General features: G+C 32.2%; 1 protein-coding gene across 10 annotated transcripts in view; it reads left to right on the top strand.

Moving 5' to 3' along the window:
- Positions 1 to 19135, top strand: part of dsx (transcription factor doublesex) — a 256111-nt gene that overhangs the window by 79804 nt on the left and 157172 nt on the right. For 9 of the 10 annotated variants that reach the window (XR_001097471.2, XR_013039727.1, XM_076536667.1 and 6 more), the window contains one exon: positions 16276 to 16419. Coding sequence is in view for 8 of the 10 variants with exons in the window: in XM_076536667.1 (XP_076392782.1) it covers positions 16276 to 16419 (144 nt within the window). In the remaining 2 variants the exon portion in view is untranslated. Of the gene's footprint in view, positions 1 to 16275; positions 16420 to 17386; positions 18961 to 19135 lie in introns of those variants that run through there. The other variant, XM_012298148.2, reaches the window with a different exon arrangement.

Raw genomic sequence — 19135 nt, 5'->3', positions numbered from 1 at the left:
AAAATTTCATCGAACTACAAACAAAAACTACTTTAAGAAGAATTTTAACCGCCACTTTAAGAATACCTCAATGCAGATTAACTTACTAATATTAAATATTATTAAAAACAATTATTACTGCTTTAAAAAAGCAATTTTTTTCCTTTTCAGATTCTTTTTCTTTTTCATTTTCAATCATTTTCTTTTCAAAAAGAAACGCGCAAAGAATCCGTGTTAGAGGAATCCTATTTTTTCTTTGTTGTGTGATGTGCATTTTCTAGCGCCAAAGAACTCCCAAGTTTTTTTTATCAGAGTTTTTGTTACCGGATATCGTTACGGACATCGTCCTATTTCGCCGTGCTTCGAGTGTTACTCGTGCGCGTTTGTTTTGCGTATAGGTATGCGTACACGTATCTTGTGCTCGGTGTACGATAATAAAATCGTTCGACGATGAAGTCGACAGGAAATGCACCACAGTTTAACAGTTTAAGATCTTCAAGTAGCTTTGCAGCAAACTTATATACTTATATAACAAACAAAAGCTACTGTATTGACTTTTTAAAATAACCAAATCAATTAATTTATTTATTAATTCGATAAGTTCTTTATTTTAATTTACGAAATTAACGTCTTAAAATTTACTAACTTCTCAATTAAAGTTCTTAATAAATTTCTTTAAAATTTATTGAAATTTGTCGTATTATATACGATGGCATCTACTGTGCTAATGAACGTGTGTTAACACTACCAAACCGATGAAATGACCGTTCTACGAGATTCGTATTATAAATGACACAATTTGTTGAATTGATACTTCTGATATCTGCATTGATCTTCATTAAGATAAAGAATTAATGTGTGTACTAATTTATACTTTGTTGTTTGTTTATTTATTTTTTTACTTCATTTGTCCTCTCAAATTAAGTACACTTTATACAACGGTAGGTTTAGTGTAAATAAGAAACATTACGCAGCGAATTGAAACAGATTTAATCACACGATTGGCACGATACTTTAAATGGCTCATAGATAAATTTGATAGATCTAATTGACAGAATAGTTGCAAAAAATTTCAATAGTGGACAGCGTTTGTTCAAGAGATTGGCAGCGATATCTTTATCGTATTCGATGCACGTGTTGCTTTTAAGTGCATTCGTGATTACTCCATAGTGATATTTGACAAATTCATTTATGGCCTTAATAAAAAATCACATGTGTAATATATTATTTCAGCAATATTTACTTTCAAACTGCATTCTTGCGGTAATCGTATTTATTTTAAAATTATATTATTACAGTAATTGCATTCATAGTCAAATTGCAATATTTTAGTAACTGTGTTTACAGTCAAAGTACATTATTTTATTAATTGCATTCATGGTTAAATTGTATTATTTGAGTAACTGCATTTTCAGTCAAAATACATTATTTTAGTAATTGCATTTATAGTCAAATTGTATTATTTTGGGAACTGCATTTACAATCAAGGTACATTATTTTAGTAATTGCATTGTTTCAGTAATCGTATTCATCTTCAAATTATTTTAGTAACTGCATATATTTTCAAATTGCATTACTTCAATAGTTGCGTTCATATTCCAATATAATTATGTTATTAATTGTATTTATTTTTAAGCTACATTATTTTAGTTATAGTACTTATCTTCAAATTACATTATTTCAGTAATCATATTTATTTTCAAATTACATTACTGTTGTAACTGCTTTTTTTTTCAAGTTGCATTACTTTAGTAATTGTCTTCAAATTTGAGTAAAATTATTTTAGTAAACGTATTTATTTCTAAGCTACATTATCGTAGTTATAGTATTTATTTTAAACTTACATTATTTCAGTACCTAACCTAACCATATCTACTTTTAAATTGCATTATTTCCACTTCATCTTTAACACTATTCCTACCGCGACCGGTCAAATGACCGTTTTCAAAATTTCGATTAGAATTTCCTGTATTAAGCGTAATTGAAACGCCTTTAAACTTCATGACTTTTCCTGAAACATGCAAATAATACTTTTTTCAATATTTATTTCGTTTTTTATTGTTTATTTTTTGAGAAAAATTAGTAGTCTGTCTTACCTACCACGACCGGTCATTTGACCGGTAGAACGATTTATACCTTTTTGTAATAGTATTTTCTCAGAGGCTCAATTTCGAACTTATAAATATGTTACAAACGAAAGGTAATGCAGTTTTAGCATGATATTATCCAAAAAGTGCCTTCCAGGAACTGCTTTACGGCCCTTCCAAGTGTATATAGTTTTCGCTCGGCTATCGGTCTCGCGGTATTTATTTGCCTGATTGATATTCGACGCAGTCAAGAACTTAGAATTTTCTAACACTGTCTCATTTACTATGATTATAAAATAAATAAAATTTTAGCCGAAGGGGACGCACAAACATTTTTTGATGAATTGAAATCAATAAACTCTTGCGACGCGAACATAGAACATCAGTACGTCAAAGTCACAAGAAGTATATTCAGCAGTTTTTTATTATTTTGTATTTCTATTCTATTATTATTCTACCTGTATTTTATGTTGTTATAAGTGTTGTTTTATGTGTTATAAGTGTCATTTCGAAAAAACTAGACAAAATCATCAGTACTTCGCCGTAAGTTTCAAATTTTATCTTTTATTCATTTCTTTATGTATTTGGATTTACATTTATACATTTTAGTTTTTATTTTGAATAAAATTTATTTTCAGTTGTATATTCATTTGCCAAATGTCAAGTTTGAAGAGTGTAAATTCATTATAAGAAAAAATAAATGATATTGATGAAGAATGTACCGAAAATGATCAGGAAATTTTTGATATTGAAAATGACAGTGCAGAAAAACGTAAAACATGTCAAATTAGATATTGCAAAGATAATAAAACCAATAAAATTGGTCTGCAATGTAAAAAGTATGTACGTGGAAAATTGTACAATCGAGAGGCCTATTTGTAAAAAATGTGGTGAAAACGAATAAAGTACATAGTATATACTTCTAAATAAAAGAAACTATATTTTTATATTATTAAATTGGCTATTATTTTCATCCTATATTAAAAAATATAAGTTGTGCTAAAGACCGGTCATTTGACCGGTCGCGGTAGGAATAGGTATACGTGAAGTGTCGGTAGGAATAGTGTTAATGAAGTCTAGATCTTTCAAATTCGCATAGTGGAAATGAGCTGTCGATTTCTCATCAAGACGTTCTCAACCGCGATGAATGTTCAATAACAGTAGAAAGGCATAACGGGCACATCATTCTGATGAACAAACGCTTATATGCATTCATTAAAAAGTTTGTGGATAATTATTTGACGTATCATGATGTAGCGATGGCGCGAATAGAAAGTTAGCCAAGGTACACTTGCGAGTGAACGTGAACCGAGCAGCCATATTGCTGCGAAGATTGACATGGTTCAATCTCATAAACAAAGAACGTTTATTAAACTCTGTTTCGATACTTTCAACGAGACTGTCTCGTTGAGGTCTTAGGTTCCTTATCTGAAATTAAAGGCCGAAAAATGTACTCACTTTTTAATTAGCTATTACATAGTTAACATTGGTTAACGATTATTTAGCTAATTCTTTGCACTTGAAAGGTGACTCACATTTGGTTTAACGTAACAATATGAAATAGGTATTTTTTTAATTAAATCTAAGATGCTATACATATGATGTACCTACACACAGCGACTAGTGGCACCTAATGTCAGAGAAATAACTTCAAAAGAATTTATTAAATTTGACAATAACAAATTTGAGAGTTGGTATCTGCCAACAGCAATAAAATATAATTGTAGTTTATCTTATATTTTATACACAAATTCTTTATTCTTCACGAAACCTGCGAACATTAATGTCCGATGCTTAAAAGTATCATACATCAAAGTGTTATAGTTTAAAAGAAATTATTTATACATTTTCAGTCTATAATAAATGAGTCATGTTTTAAAATAAAAATTGTGATATATGAATCATCCTTTCCTTACAACAAGTAATGTAAAACTGCTGCGTCCAAATATTAATGTGAGTAACTGCATTTACAGGCCTAATAAATGAACAAAGGCAATGAATAATTGAATAGATTATTTTTCCCCGCAAGTTATTTAGACATTAGCAAGCAATCAAATTGATCAAGAGTGAGAATTTTTTAAAACATCCAGTATTTATTTCCTAACAGTTTTTTAACGACCTATGACCTTTCAAAGAGCCTATGTGTATTAATCGTTCAGGAATTTGCGGAAATTTGTGCTGTGAAAACTAATCTTCAAATTAATCAAACTTATGGTTAAATTAATTGAACTATATTTTTGTTAGTCAAATTAATTGTTTTGTATTAACATATCGCGAGAAAGTTCGTACCGTGGAAAGAAATAATTTCATTGTTATTGTGATTCATAGTCAAGCAGTTTACTGTTAAGCAATCTCTCGGATTAGGTTTGTTTTAATTGAGTATGGTAATGCGATGTCTATTGTGAGTTTACCCGAAGATTTTGTAATTGTTATCAATATTATTATACCACGTGTATGAAAGAGTGAACTTTATATGTATAGAGTAGTGTTCTTGCAACGTGAAAATTACTATGCTTTTATATTATTATATTACTAGACTTTTCCTACAAAGTGTATGCAGGGAAATATATATGTAAATCACCTAAATTGCTTTAAATAGTGTTAATAAAATTTCTGTTTAATATAACAATTTATATCATTTTGATACTGTCTTTTTTAACTATTTTAATTTATTGCTATTTCAATTTCAATTAGTCGAGAATTAGATTTTTTGCGAAAAGAAAGGTCAAGTTAGTTCAATTAAATTTTTAAATCCTCAAATTTCTAGACCCTCGAATTCCTAATTTCACAAATTATTTCCCAAAGTTTTGGACCGAAAGTTTTTGAATTTTCATTTTTTTAAGTCTTCAAATTCCAAATTTCTAAAGTAACTGTGCTTCTAAATAACTAGATTACCAAATTCGTAGCCCTCCGAATCTCTAGATTGCCAAATTCTTATGTTTCGAATCCCTCTATTCTTAATTTTCTATATTCTTAGCTCACACACAGATACTCACACACAAATACATACAAAAAATGGCTCTTGTCAGAGCCATATGATGTGCAAAATCTGTCCAGCAACCTCTCCGAAGTGCATATCGGGTAATGCTAATACCAGCGGTATATGCCATAAATGCAAGAGTTTCTTTAAAGTTCTGTATCTTTGCGGGAGAAAATGGTAGCGGTTTTTCACATACTGCAAATTGAAGAAGGTTTGGACTTTATGCTGCTGTAAACAGTATCGCCAAAAAAAATGTGGCAAGTCCATGCATTTCGTCTTTGTAATTTTCAATATTGCAAACATGACCTCACATTTACGGTGTTATTGTGGTAGGTATGCATCAAATCTAAAATCAAACTGCAGGGTCTTAAAGTAGAGATCTCAAGCTTTAATTAAAAAAAAGGAGCATAACTTTACGACGATTTTTCACGGAGTTATCATCAGTCAAATTTGGCCAATTTTTGCCTAAAATTTTTCTATGTCATATTTCTTTTGAGCAGTGTATTATAGTTATAACTTAGTTTTTAACCGACTTCGAAAAAGGAGGAGGTTACTCAATTCGATCAGTATATTTTTTTTTCTATGTATGTTCACCGATTACGCCTAGCTGGGTGGACCGATCGGAACGAAACCTTTTGCATCTGGTAGCTTCTGACTCCCCATTGGTACCATTATCAAAAAATTTTTCATTTTTAATTGCAAAGTATTGTTATTGCAAGACAACTGGTAACTTTTGAAATAAACTTTTCTCGATTTTAGTACGCTTTTAATATCTTATCACGGACATGATTCTGAACAATTTTGTTCATATACAAATTTCGCGGAAAGCTTTAGTTTTCGAGATATTAGCGAAAAAATGTTAAAAAGTTTTGAAATCAACTTTGGACGATTTTAATGTCCTTTTAATATGTTGTCAGGGGCATGATTCTAGACAACCTTTTCTTTATGCATAATTGACGGAAAGCTTTAGTTTTCGAGATATTAGCGAAAAATTGTTATTAACTTTTGAAATCAACTTCGAACGATTTTAATGTCCTTTTAATATGTTGTCAGGGGCATGATTCTGGACAATCTTTTCCTTATGCATAATTGACGGAAAGCTTTAGTTTTCGAGATATTAGCGAAAAAGAAATTGAAAAACAAATATTCATGTTGTCTTTTACTTAATTATGTTCATGGCATTTACGCAGACAAAAAAAAGCCCGGAAGAACTGTCTCACAGTATCCTATACAATTCTCCCCATTCCAGTAAAAAGCGTGAAATAAAATAATTTTAAGAAAAAAAAATACGCCGACTTCGAAATGCACTAAAAAGTATAAAATAATTTCTATTTCCTAATGAAGTAATTTCTATTTCATTCAATCATACAATTACGTAACAGATATGAATGAAACCTGTTTACTCGTTAAGTAGTATATTAAATACATTTCAACCTTTTCGGAGGCGGCGCAAAATTAAAAATACCTCAGTAAACGTTGCTGCCAATAACCAGTTGATTGTGGTATGGCGTATTGGAAATTAATAAATCCTGAGAAAGAACACGAACCATTATAGATATATCTGGTAATATACGTAAATGTAACAACTGCATCTTCATTTCGCAACGTTTCTGATATAAATGAAATTGAATCGACTTCGTTCGCATGTGGAAACCATGGATCTAAGAACCTATGAACGGAGCCCACGACGTAACCACTTCTGATCAGCAATAGAAAAATAAGAATCGTAACAATCATCCACTCAACAAGAAAGTTATTCCATTTCCCATCAAAGGTACTTTCGAGTGTAAAATGTCAAATACATTCGCCTGCTATTATGTAGTTATATTTAATTGGTATGTTTGTATTATATTTACACGTGTCGAGTAAGGCTGTGCTTCGAACAAAATTGTCGCAAATGCTAGGAAACTGCCAATTGAAGTTAGCATATAGAATAACATAATTTTCCTTAGGGACTTTCATGACGCAAATGTTTCCATTCGGGTTGACATTGACGAACGTAAGAACTAATTTTAGCACGTGTACTTTACCCGTCTGTGTTAAACACTTAACCCTTCTGCAAAACGTTTACGAACCCTTGCATTATTGTCTCTACCGGAAAACCACTTTAACTTTTAATTTTTAATATCATATTACTTCGAGTATCTTTAATTCTTAACTACCTTTAATCGTTAATATCTTTCTCATTCAAAGTGTACCTTCACATTCCTAATAATCGCTGTTATTTTCCAAGCAGTTAACCGTCAGCAAAATGGGTTACAGGAACGTCTAGTTACACGTTCTCTATAAAACATTAAAGTTTTCTAAATAAAACGCAAATGAGTTTCATAAATGAAACATAAATGAGATTCATAAACGTAACACTCGGAGAATTGCCGCAGCGTGCAATCGTTCAAGGCGAATGTCACCGTATATGTACCTGCGGCGCGCGTCATCGATGCCACAAAATGGCGGTAAACGGTGAAAAATTCATTGAAGTTCAAGTGAAAAGTCCAGTGACTGAGGAGGCCAAGTCTTAATTCTCATGGCTGATAGGACCAAAGATCGTGTAGAAACGAGCGTTCGAGGAGAGGTGGGGTGAGTTTCGAGGTTGAAAGAAACGAGGCTGCGATATATGACGCGTTGTCGACAAGGCAGAATGCAGGATGGAATTGAAAGGAACGGTTAAATCTCTCTTTCCTTCTCCATATCGTCGGAATAGCCCTCCTCCGTTCAGAAGGCAGTCCCTCCAGTTTTCTCTCTCTAAATTTCTTTCTCTGTTCCACTCGGTAGTTAGCGTTCTCTGTCGTGTACGGATGTGGCATTCGGTTCGTAGAGACAGCACCCATACGCTGGTGTACGGAGCACGTGGTTGGCCGGGTTTACCTGTACACGGAAAAGGAGGGAAACATCGCTGGGCGTCCCGGTGGCGTGGCACCTGCACACCACGTCGTATTGTCTATTCGATAGAGAACGAAGGGAGATGGCGGGACCCTCGGGAAAGAGAGTTGGCCGTTAACGGAGTGGTGGTAAACTCGTGCGGGCAGAAAGAGAGAGCAACGAGCGCCGAAGGGCGGAAGAGGGGAGGGCTATTTCCGCTGTTTAAAAACGTTCTAGAAGGCCCCTTATAGGCGGAGCTGCGCCGAGCAAACCGCGCCACCATTGGCTGCTTTAATGTCTAATATACCATGTCATAACGGCTGGGAAATTATTGTCTCTGTACGTGTTAGCGGGCGTAAAGCATCGGTCGGTTCTATTTCCCTTCCTGAAACCAACTTCCCCTTCCCCCACATTGCTGCACCCCTTTCCCGCCCCTCTTTTATCCCCCATCGTAACGCTGCACAACGAGAGCCGTTGATTAGTTGAAATCGATTTTTACCGCGTCACCAGGTAAATTGTTGACGCGCGAGCATGCGCGGTAGCTGCTTCTTTCTTTTCGAGAGAATTACCCTGGAGCTAGCTGACGTCCACGTGGTATTGCGAGGAAAACAGCTATATGTCGGACATGATTTATTGACGATGCATTCCGTTCTCTAACTGGCTGCTCATTCTTGGAGTTCCGTTTGCGCGTTGCTTGGGTAACGGTACAATAAGAGCTGATCGAAATTTTTAGCGGAAAACAAAATGGCGAACGATGCTTGGGAACTTGTGGACCTCATGGATTATTATGGGAGACTTAAATGATCAATTCGCTCAATAAGATATCTATTGCAAAATTGTATTGGTTTGGGTAACATATGTAATACATTTGTGTTCCATTTTAATAATAATGTTAATTTAGGGATACATTAGGAAATGTGTTCCGATGGATTGATTGTGTTTGACACTTGGGCTAATTGGAAGATGGTACTAGTTTTGATAATATGATAAAGGGTCTAGGCAAATAAGATAGTCAAAATGCCTTTGATTTAACCCCTTGGCTACTGTGGGCGCCTATAGGCGCTTAGAAATTTTGTGTTTGTATTACTGAGAGCACCTATAGGCGCCCACTTTTATACTTACCAACAGCGTTTTTTCCTAGCGATTAAAAAGTTTTTATAAAAAAGAGTTATGACGGCGTGTTATAACATTTGCCATTTGTATTATCGTTTATACATAAAGGAAGGATAAAAAACTGTATAGAAAGGCTTTATCTTTGCTTTTTATAAATAAGAATATCTGACTTTGTATTATAATAAATAAGACCATAATCACATTTCTCAGAAAAAATCACCGTAGCGAAAGGGTTAAATGAAGCATCCAATACATCGATAGCATATCCAAAAAAATCATGTGGGTGTAGTAAAAGGGAAACATCGCTATTCCGGTTTTAGTCTATTTTTGCTATTTAATTTCTTAAAAAAAGTTTCGTAAAAATTTTGAAAATTATAAGTTTCTATATGTCTAAATTCCTAAATTTATGAATTTCTGAATGAGAAAGTTAAGATTTCTTATATTTCTAAAATTCCTGGTTTCCCAATTTCTAAATTTGTAAGATCGGAATGTTTACATATTTTCAGTTCTATGTTCTCTAATTTCTAAATTTTTTAATTTTTCATTTTTGAATTTCTTAGTTCCTAAATTTCTAAATTTCTAAATTTCTAAATGTCTGAATTTCTGAATTTCTGAATCTTTATTTTCTAATTCCTACATTTTCAAATATCTACATTTCTACGGTTCCAAATTTCCTGATAATAAGATTTCTAAATTTCCCCATAGGCAAATTCAAAAATTCTTCAATTTGAAACCCAAAGATCTGACAATCAAAAGAATTCGATACCCCTTCACCTTACAGCTGATCGCTGCCCTCACCGTGCAGGTCTGTGAGCCCTTCGACGGCACATGATCTACCCATCATTGGTACACGACAAGACTGTGATACAATTACATTGTCAATTTTTTTTACTCACTGCAAAAGTCTATCGATTAATTACATTTCCGTGTTTTTATACACACGGACACTATCGATATGTTTCGCTTGTCAATACAATTTCCTCTGTTACTGGTTGCTCTCGATTCGCTCTTCGAATGTAACAGGTGTTAGAAAGTTACGAGAAAGTTTGATTCAGTTACAGATAACGGGACAGATGTATCATTACACACGAAAAAGGGGTTATTGTTACTTTTTTACCATACCATGAAATTTCGTTTTAGGTATTCAGGACAGCGCTTCAGTCTGAATTTCATGTTTTCTTAAACGTTCGCCATTACTTACAAAGGTTCATTTATTCGTTTTCTCTAAATGATTACTCACGTGTGAAATTCATGTTTATTAATTGCTCTTTAATTGCTTAAGTGACACTAATTAAGTGGCTTATATATTTTACAGCATTTTGCGTGTGTGACAGATGTTTGCACGTGCGTGTACAGCGCACACGTGTGTTTGTGCCAGTCATGTTCGCATAATGCAGAAAATGGCACCTTACGCGAAATGTCGATGTCTTTAAAAATGGAAAGTGACACGTACAAAACTGTAATTGATATTAAGTTGATTTCTCCTCAAAAATGTGAATATTTAAATTACTAAATGATAATTATTTTTCTTCTTTATTATTTTTTTATTTAATTGAATTTGACTTGGATCTGTAAGTTCTGTTGTAATTATTGTATAATTTTAAGCTTCGATTAATTGAACTACCATCGATTTTACGAGAAAAAAATAATATGAGTATTTATATTACTAAATGATAATTATTTTTCTTTCTTATCGTATTTTTGTTTAATTGAATTCGATTTTGGTTAGTAAGTTCTGTTTTAATTATTATACAATTTTAAGCTTCGATTCATTGAACTATCATCAATCTTAGGAGAAAATTAGTATTAAAATATAAAACGTGAAATTTATACAACTTATATTTGTAATTATATTCAATTTTGATTATATTTTTTTGGTACCTTTTTATTTCTATTCTTTATGAGTTTTATGTTTTGCAGAATATAAAATGAGTAATTGTAAATGCAAGTTTACTATCAGATTACTTAATACTATTTTGTAAATAAGTTATTTGTTATTGGTATTATATAAGTATTTTATAATACTTTATTATAAAATAGTATGTATTATTTTAAAGATGAACTTGTTATCCAAACTTGCATATAAATATTAATCTGGCAATGTTTATGTTACAATTTGAATTTGGATCCTCTTCAGAAAAAACATCGCATACATTCAACCTTGACATTTAATATTTTCATTGAATAATTTTCAAATAATAGAGACATAAGAAGGATCGTTCATTATGAAAATTTGGAGCTCACATTCAATTAAATATTAATTTTGAGATTATTATTGAAATATTTTTAAGAAATAAAATTTTGTTTCCTTCTACAAAATTACAAGAAAACTATTTTGTATAAACAGTAATCGTTAATAAATAATATTATTTATTTACTAATACAAAATACTAAATATACGAATACTAATATTGTTGGTAGGGTAGACAAATAACTCTATACACACTTGTACTCTCATGAACGAATAATATACATATATTGATTACATAGTGATCGCATGCACGAGTCGCAATGGAATGGACGAGCTCGGAAATTGGCGGCGCGTCGTCCCGTAGAAAAAGAAAATAAGATCGGCCTGGGTTGCCAACTTTTGCAATGTTATTTCACCACTGGAAATACTACATTACCAACACCTCCTCTCAATACAGACCTATGTTTTTAACTATATCAAATAATACAAAACAAAAAATTATTCTTTTAAATTTAAGCTCGCAGTACAAAAATAATGTTTTTCCTTGCTTAAGGGTTTCGTCAAAAAATCTGCTAACATTTCGTAAGTCCTTACATGTTCTACACTAATAGTCTTTTTCTTCAAGGTTTCTCTTATAAAATGATAACGTATATCTATATGTTTAGTTCTAGGATGTACAATCGCATTTTTGGATAATAACTGAGCTCCTATATTATCATTATATATAACTATTTTCTCTGCTTTTGAGATTTCCAACATATCGGTCCTCCCGCGTACGTAAATACGTATCTAGTGTACGATCGTCGATCTACTTTGCATCTACCCTAGTCTGTATCGATATATCCGAAAACCTTGGATTTCTCTTTTCTGTAACAAATACTATAATCTACGGTTAGCTTCAAATATCTTAAAATTCGGTTAGCAGCGGTCCAATGAATTTCGTCGTTTTCTTCATTGAATTGGGCTAACACGCTCACTACATGTGCTATGTCCGGTCTGGTTGCTCCTGCTAAATATGTCAGGGCTCCTATCAACTACTGATAAGGCCTCCTCTGAGTTTCATTCTTCGTCTTTGGTTTCTCAAATATTATATCTTTGTCCATTGGAGTTTGCACCACATTACAATTCTCCATTCCAAAACGCTTTAAGACATCCTTTATATATTTCCTCTGCGACAATTTGATTTTTCCTAGCTGTATGTTTATTTCTGTACCCAAACAATACTTTGCTTGCCCCAGATCCTTTACTTTAAAATGATTCATCAATTCTTGTTTTATGATATCGGATGTTCTTTGATCTTCATAAATAATGAGCATGTCGTCTACATATACAGCTAGATATACGTGACGATTACCTATCACTCCGTGATATACGCATGGGTCCGCTACTGCAGGTATTAGTCCACCACGTTTTAGTACTTTATCCAGTTCCTCATTCCATTGTCTGGCAGCTTGTCTTAATCCATATTTGGCTTTATGCAGGTGACATACCTTGCCTCTCCCATCATTTAGTTGATTCAACATTCTTTTGGTGACTTCTCTTACATGTTGATTTTCCTTAATTTCATCCGCAATCCCTTTCAAACATTCCTCAAATAACTCTGGAACTTCCATGTATACTTCTTCATTGAGCTTACCATTTAAATAGGCATTCGTAACATCCAATTGTTCCACCACCATATCATTTTCTGCGGCCAATACCAGTAGCAACCTGATAGAATCCAGTCTTGCTACAGGTGTGAATGTTTCTGTGGAATCCACTCCTGGACATTGGTTGTAACCCTTGACTACTATTTGTGTCTTTCTTTTACACAGGATTCCATCTGCATTCACCTTGTTTGTTAATACAGCCTTGCAACCCACAACTCTTTTATGTGTTGGTCTATTTACAATCTCAAAAGTTTCGTTTTTCAAAAGACTTCTTACTTCCTTTTTAATTGCTTCTTTTCATTGGGACCTAAATTCACTCGATAAGGCATCTTCCATACTAATTTCAGTTAAATTTACTTCATTTTGTACTTCATTGAGTGGATTTACTTGCTCACCTGTTTCCGAGGGAAGATCAAGGGGAGAGCTCTGACTTGGATTCGAATCCATAGGCTCACCTACTTCCTCTCCTTGATTTTCGGCTTCAGTCAAAGCAGTGGGAACATTAACCATATTATAAATTCTTCTCGGTCGTCCTCTTGCTCCAGTGCGTATTATTCGTAGTCTTCCTGGTGCTCTCATCTGGCCTTCAAGGGTGTCGCTTCTCGAATGTGTTTCAGGCGTACTTCCCCTTTGTTGTTGTGTAGCATCACGTTCTTCCACCAACGATTCGCTGTTATCATACCAATCCATGACCTGTGGTATGTCTCCCAGTGGTGGATCTTTCTCATAATTCTTATTTATTATGTGTGTTTCTTTATTTCTCTAAAATTTTAATATCACGCGATACTACAATTCTTCGCTCTTCCGGAATCCATACACGATACGCTTCCTCCGAGTAACCAATAAATACCTACTCCTACTTTTGTTCTCGGATCGAGTTTTCCCTTTCGAGGATCCTTATTTAATATATGTGCTTTCTTATCAAACGTCCGTATATGTCTCAGGTCGGGTTGTTTTCCATACCACAATTCGAAGGGACTCCTTCCTATAAGACTTTTTGTTATACATCTGTTTCTCACATAGTTGGCGGTTGAAATAGCCTCCGCCCAAAATCCATGAGATAATTGTCCCTGGATTAACATACATCGTGCCATTTCTATCAAAGTACGATTTTTGTGCTCAGCTATCTCGTTCTGCTGTGGTGAATACGGAACAGAAAGACGCCTTAGGATACCCTCATTCCCGAGAAAAGAATCAAATTTTGCATTAACATATTCTCTTCCATTATCTGCCTGCAGGCATTTTATTTTCCATCCTGTCTGCTTTTCCACGCGTTTCTTGTATATTTGAAAGGCTTGTAAAACCTCATTCTTGTGTTTTAAGAAGTGTACTTCACACCACCTGGTGGAATCCTCTATGAAAGTGACCATATATCTTGAGCCTCCTAGTGAGTTCATGCTCATAGGTCCACATACATCTGAGTGAACTATTTCCAATAATTGGGAGTCGTTTACTCTCCTTAGGATACGGTAATGAAACGAATTTACCTTTTAAGCATACTTCACATGCTTCTTGTGTTATCTTCTCTGTGTTATTCTTTAGGGCTGTTCCTGCAAGGAGTTTATTATGTCCCAAGTATAATACATCCCTGATGTTCAGGTGACCCAGCCTCTCATGCCATAATCTCAATTCGTTCTTCTCATGATCCATAATTTTGTTTGCATACTCAACTTTCTCACGTACATAGTATAGATTTCCTAAACGTTGTGCCTTTACCTTTATTTTGCCATCTCTTCCTCTTACTATAGCTTCGTTCCTTTTAAAAATTATCTCATTGTCCTTGTCTGTAATCTTGGCTACAGATATTAGATTAGTTCTCAAATCAGGTACGTATAATGCATTTTCAAATTCTACACATTTACTACTATTATCTACTTCTACATTTACTGAGACATTACCTGCTGCTTTCACTTGTGTAGACGTATTATTAACAAGATTTGACTTTTTTGAGTTAGATGGTTTCATACCAATAAATTTTGATGCATCCTTGCAAAGATGTGTTGTGCAGCCACTGTCAAGACACCAATACTCTTCATTTTCATTTTCTCTAACCTCATATGCCTTTTGAGAATCACAATCTACATACAACAATTCATGAGCCACTTTGGCCCCAGGCTTACCATCATTCTGTCTTTTGAAGTCTTTATATCTTGAGTGGTGGTCATTCTTATTACTTTGTCTGGAATAATAGTCATTCTTGTTACTATACCTTGAACGGCACTCATCCATCCTATGGCCAATTTTTCCACACTTGAAACATTGTAGCTTTGCTTTCTGCTGGTAATTTCCAGTTTCTGAGGTTGACTGGCTCTTTGTGCTCTTTGTGTTTTAAGATCTGTGAATTTGGAAATTTGTGAAGTTAGTAATTTGGTAATTGAGAAGTTTTTTAATTTTAAGGTTTGGAAATTTGTTCATGTTGGAGTTTTGAATTTACGCACTTTTAAAACTCTTAAATGAAGAAATTCGCGGTCCTTCGTTTTCTGTTTTTGGTTGCCGTGCAGCGTTTTGTGTTTTGAGAATCGTTGGTGACTTCATGTTTTACGATGGCCGGCGTCTTCTTGTAATAATATATTTTGCGTATTTTTAATAAAAATAACTGTATTCACTATTAAAAATCCATCAGTTCAGAAATTGACAATTTGGTAATATGGTAATTTGGGTTTTGGAAAGTGAAAAATTGTGGAATTTGGGATTTTAGTAATTTAGTAGTATAGTAACTTAGCAATTTGCCAATTTGATAATTTGCCAATTGTTAAACACAATTGACTGGTTAATCCTTTATACTCAAAAATTGATTTATATCATTCGATTTAACACAACAATTTGAAATATGTATTTCTTAACTAAACATAGTGTTACTGATGTATAAACATTGCGAAACAGATAGCGGCAATTAACACTCCATTCACTGATATTGAATATTATTGGTATATTGAAACTGCAGTAAAGAAATAATTGAAATAAATAAACTTATAACAATGATTTAATGTCTTAAAAATTAACATTCATTCTAAGAACAGTTTCTTAATAATGTCTGCAACTTGAAATAAGAAATCTGAGATTTGTCATTTCGATGGATTCCACAGATTTATTTACCATCAGTAAAACAAGTCTCCCAAATGAAACTTTATTGAAATAATTTTGCCAATATCAAAATTATGGTCAGTCGAGTTTCATCTATTAACTGGTTTTTTATTCATGATATTTGTTGCATAGAATAAATGTACATGTACATAGTACTATTATAAATTAACTGATTACGTTAATCAACTGGTAATTAGGACTTTAGATAGTTCCGTATTTTAAAATATCAGTAGTGCTCTAAATATGCTGCACTTCTAGTACTCATGATTGAAGAATATATCCAAAATGAAGCAGTAAAATTTTTAGTTTCATTTGTTCCGTTTAATGTTTCAGGCGACAGTGTGGAAATTCTGCTGGAGTATAGTACCAAACTTCTAGACCTCTTCCAATATCCTTGGGAAATGCTACCATTGATGTACGTCATTTTGAAAGACGCTGGAGCTAACCTCGAAGAGGCTGTAAGGCGCATAATGGAAGGTAAGTGCATTTTTCTTCAAATCGTGTTTTAATATATTTCAGTCATATTAATCCTGCGGTTCGGCTGAAAGAATTTTTTCGTTTCAACTTATTTCATAATACAGCGATGATTCGATATAAGTGAATATTTCGGGTCTAAAGGTTCAGTATAGGTTGTTTTCACTTATATCAAATCATTACATGTACTTATTTATTTACTATTTCGAAATATTAAAAAATATTAAAAAGATATTAAGAAATGTTAAAATATTGAAAACATATACTTTTAGAACAAACAAAATTAATTTATATTAGTCTTTCAATATAGTTTTACTACTAAAAATTTTATAACTATTTTTCAAGTGTTAATAATGTTTTTTATTGACAGATAATCCTTTCTTCACTTTCATTAAAGTTGAATATTTTGAAATATAACGGTTTCTTTATATTGAAATATAATTGTTTTTGTATATTGGAGCATGATCGTTAATAGCATTAGAAATTCTTAATTTTTTTTAATACAAATTTTACTAATTTTTTATTGTAATAGTACATATTACACTTGTTGGTAGAATAGTGTAAAATATTGTTGATTGATTTCGTATTTTTTGTTAAATAATATGATACAAATTATTGTTCACTTATTATTTATTTTAAATATTAGAATATAAATAATTGTTTATTTATTAAAATTATTAAAATAAATAGTAGTTTACATATTATTTGAAATTTTTGAATATAAATAAGTGCTTACTTACTGATTATTAAAATAATAGAATGTAGATAACTATTTCTTAAAATAATGCAACACTAAGTAAGTTCTAACGAAGTATACGATTTATGTTCCACATGTATTAACCGTAACATACATACCTGTTACATTAATTATAAATTAACCCTGTAAAAATCTACGATTTATATCATTTTTACATTTTACAATTCTATCTGTTCTAAATCAGAAAAGTAACCAAAATTTATTTTTCTTTAGCTTCGTTAACTTTCCACGCTAAAAGATCACACTGGAAGACCATCTTGGACAAAATTCTTTCGTTTATCATAAATTTAACACCCGTCTGAAAAAATCGCGGTATTTTGATATTCTCAAGAATCTATTTCGAAAGTTTTACTCTTTTAATCGAATTTATAAGAATTTACATCAGCCAAGATCTTAAAATGTTTTTATTTTATTCGTTTTCGTCGGAGAAACGTCAGATTTGATTTAGATTTTGGCACCTCAGCAGATATTTTTCATACCTCAATTGAAAGTTTCACTTCGAATTATTATGACAAAGATATTTCCGGTTGTTTCTCAACAAACAATTGGCTCAGTACGTTCAGCTGTTCTTTCTGCCAAATAGTTTCTCGATTCATGCCAGTTTTGTTTCATTTACGATTTTGCATCAAGTATTTGAGAAATGTTCTTCACCCGTCGTCGAACATACAAAGTCATCGTGCTCGAAGATTTTTTAAGGACACGGAAATGATGTGTGGTGTTATATTTTCCGATTCATCACGCGAAGATTTGATATCTTCTCACAGGAAGATCGTGTCATGTCATCCGCAGGAAGATTTTGATACATGAAACGCACTCGAAGAACATGATCTATAAACGGAACTGAAAAATTTAGAGGTACATAGTATTCGCAAAAGCAAGAAATAGAATATGCATAACTGAGGTTAGATTATGAATAAATTAGGTTAGGTGTTAGAAGGAAATACAAGGATGTACGAAGACTGAAGCTACCAATGCGCTCTTTTAAATTTTAGATAAATTAATTATGGGTAAGATACAAGTATATGTATATGAGCAAGGTATAAACAAGTACTGTTTAGGTTAGGTTGTGAAAAATAAAAGTTGGATACTAGGTTAGGTTATATTATTTAAGTTAGGTTAAGAATTAGAAACATATACCATGACATTCAGATACTAAAATTGCTTACTTAAACAGTGTATGAACTTTTAAATTAAAATTGATGAAATAGTGGATAAGACATAAATTAGTATATCTATATATTAATTCTTTATTCCAATAAAAGTAATACTATATTTCAAACAAATTATTTTAATTTTCCAATATTATTGTACTTAACTATTATTATATTATTTTAGCCATTAATTTTGCTTTTAAGTAACTTTAATTATTGATTATAATGTAATTAAGAATATGAAATCTGGGGATTTGTTTTTTGACTGATTTGATAGTTTTAGTGTTAAATAATGTGAATTGAGTAACTGTAGTTTGTGTGTCAGATTTTGGAGAATTCAGGTCTATTCCAGTTACATTCTCAATTAACGCTGGGGTACGAGAGATTATAATTATGAAGTATTCATTTTATTTCTTGACTTACAAAGCTTTACGATAATTTACGATAATTTCTATAATTTCGATAATAATACAAATATTAACTTTATACAACTTTATACATTTATAATTATAAATGTGTCATTGAGAGAAAATAAAAAACTATTAATTTAGTTGCTTTTATTGTAAATTCTACATTATTTATTATATTGTACTTTTCTTACTTTCCTCACTAGCAAATTTTTATTTAACAAAATCAGTGTTTAAAATTTTTGTATTATTCATTAATACATTTGTAGAATTAGTAGGAATGTTATTGTGATATTTTGTGATGTGATATTTCATCATATTTTATCATATTCTATATATTTTCTATACATTTGTATAGAAATGAATGTACATTAAATGACCATTAAATAACCATTATTGATGTG

This window comes from Megachile rotundata, chromosome 10 (genome assembly GCF_050947335.1).
Source record: "Megachile rotundata isolate GNS110a chromosome 10, iyMegRotu1, whole genome shotgun sequence".
In the NCBI taxonomy this organism is placed as follows: Eukaryota; Metazoa; Arthropoda; class Insecta; order Hymenoptera; family Megachilidae; genus Megachile; species Megachile rotundata.
The sequence above is the reverse complement of the archived record's forward strand: the minus strand, read 5'-3'. Positions and strand labels throughout refer to the sequence as shown.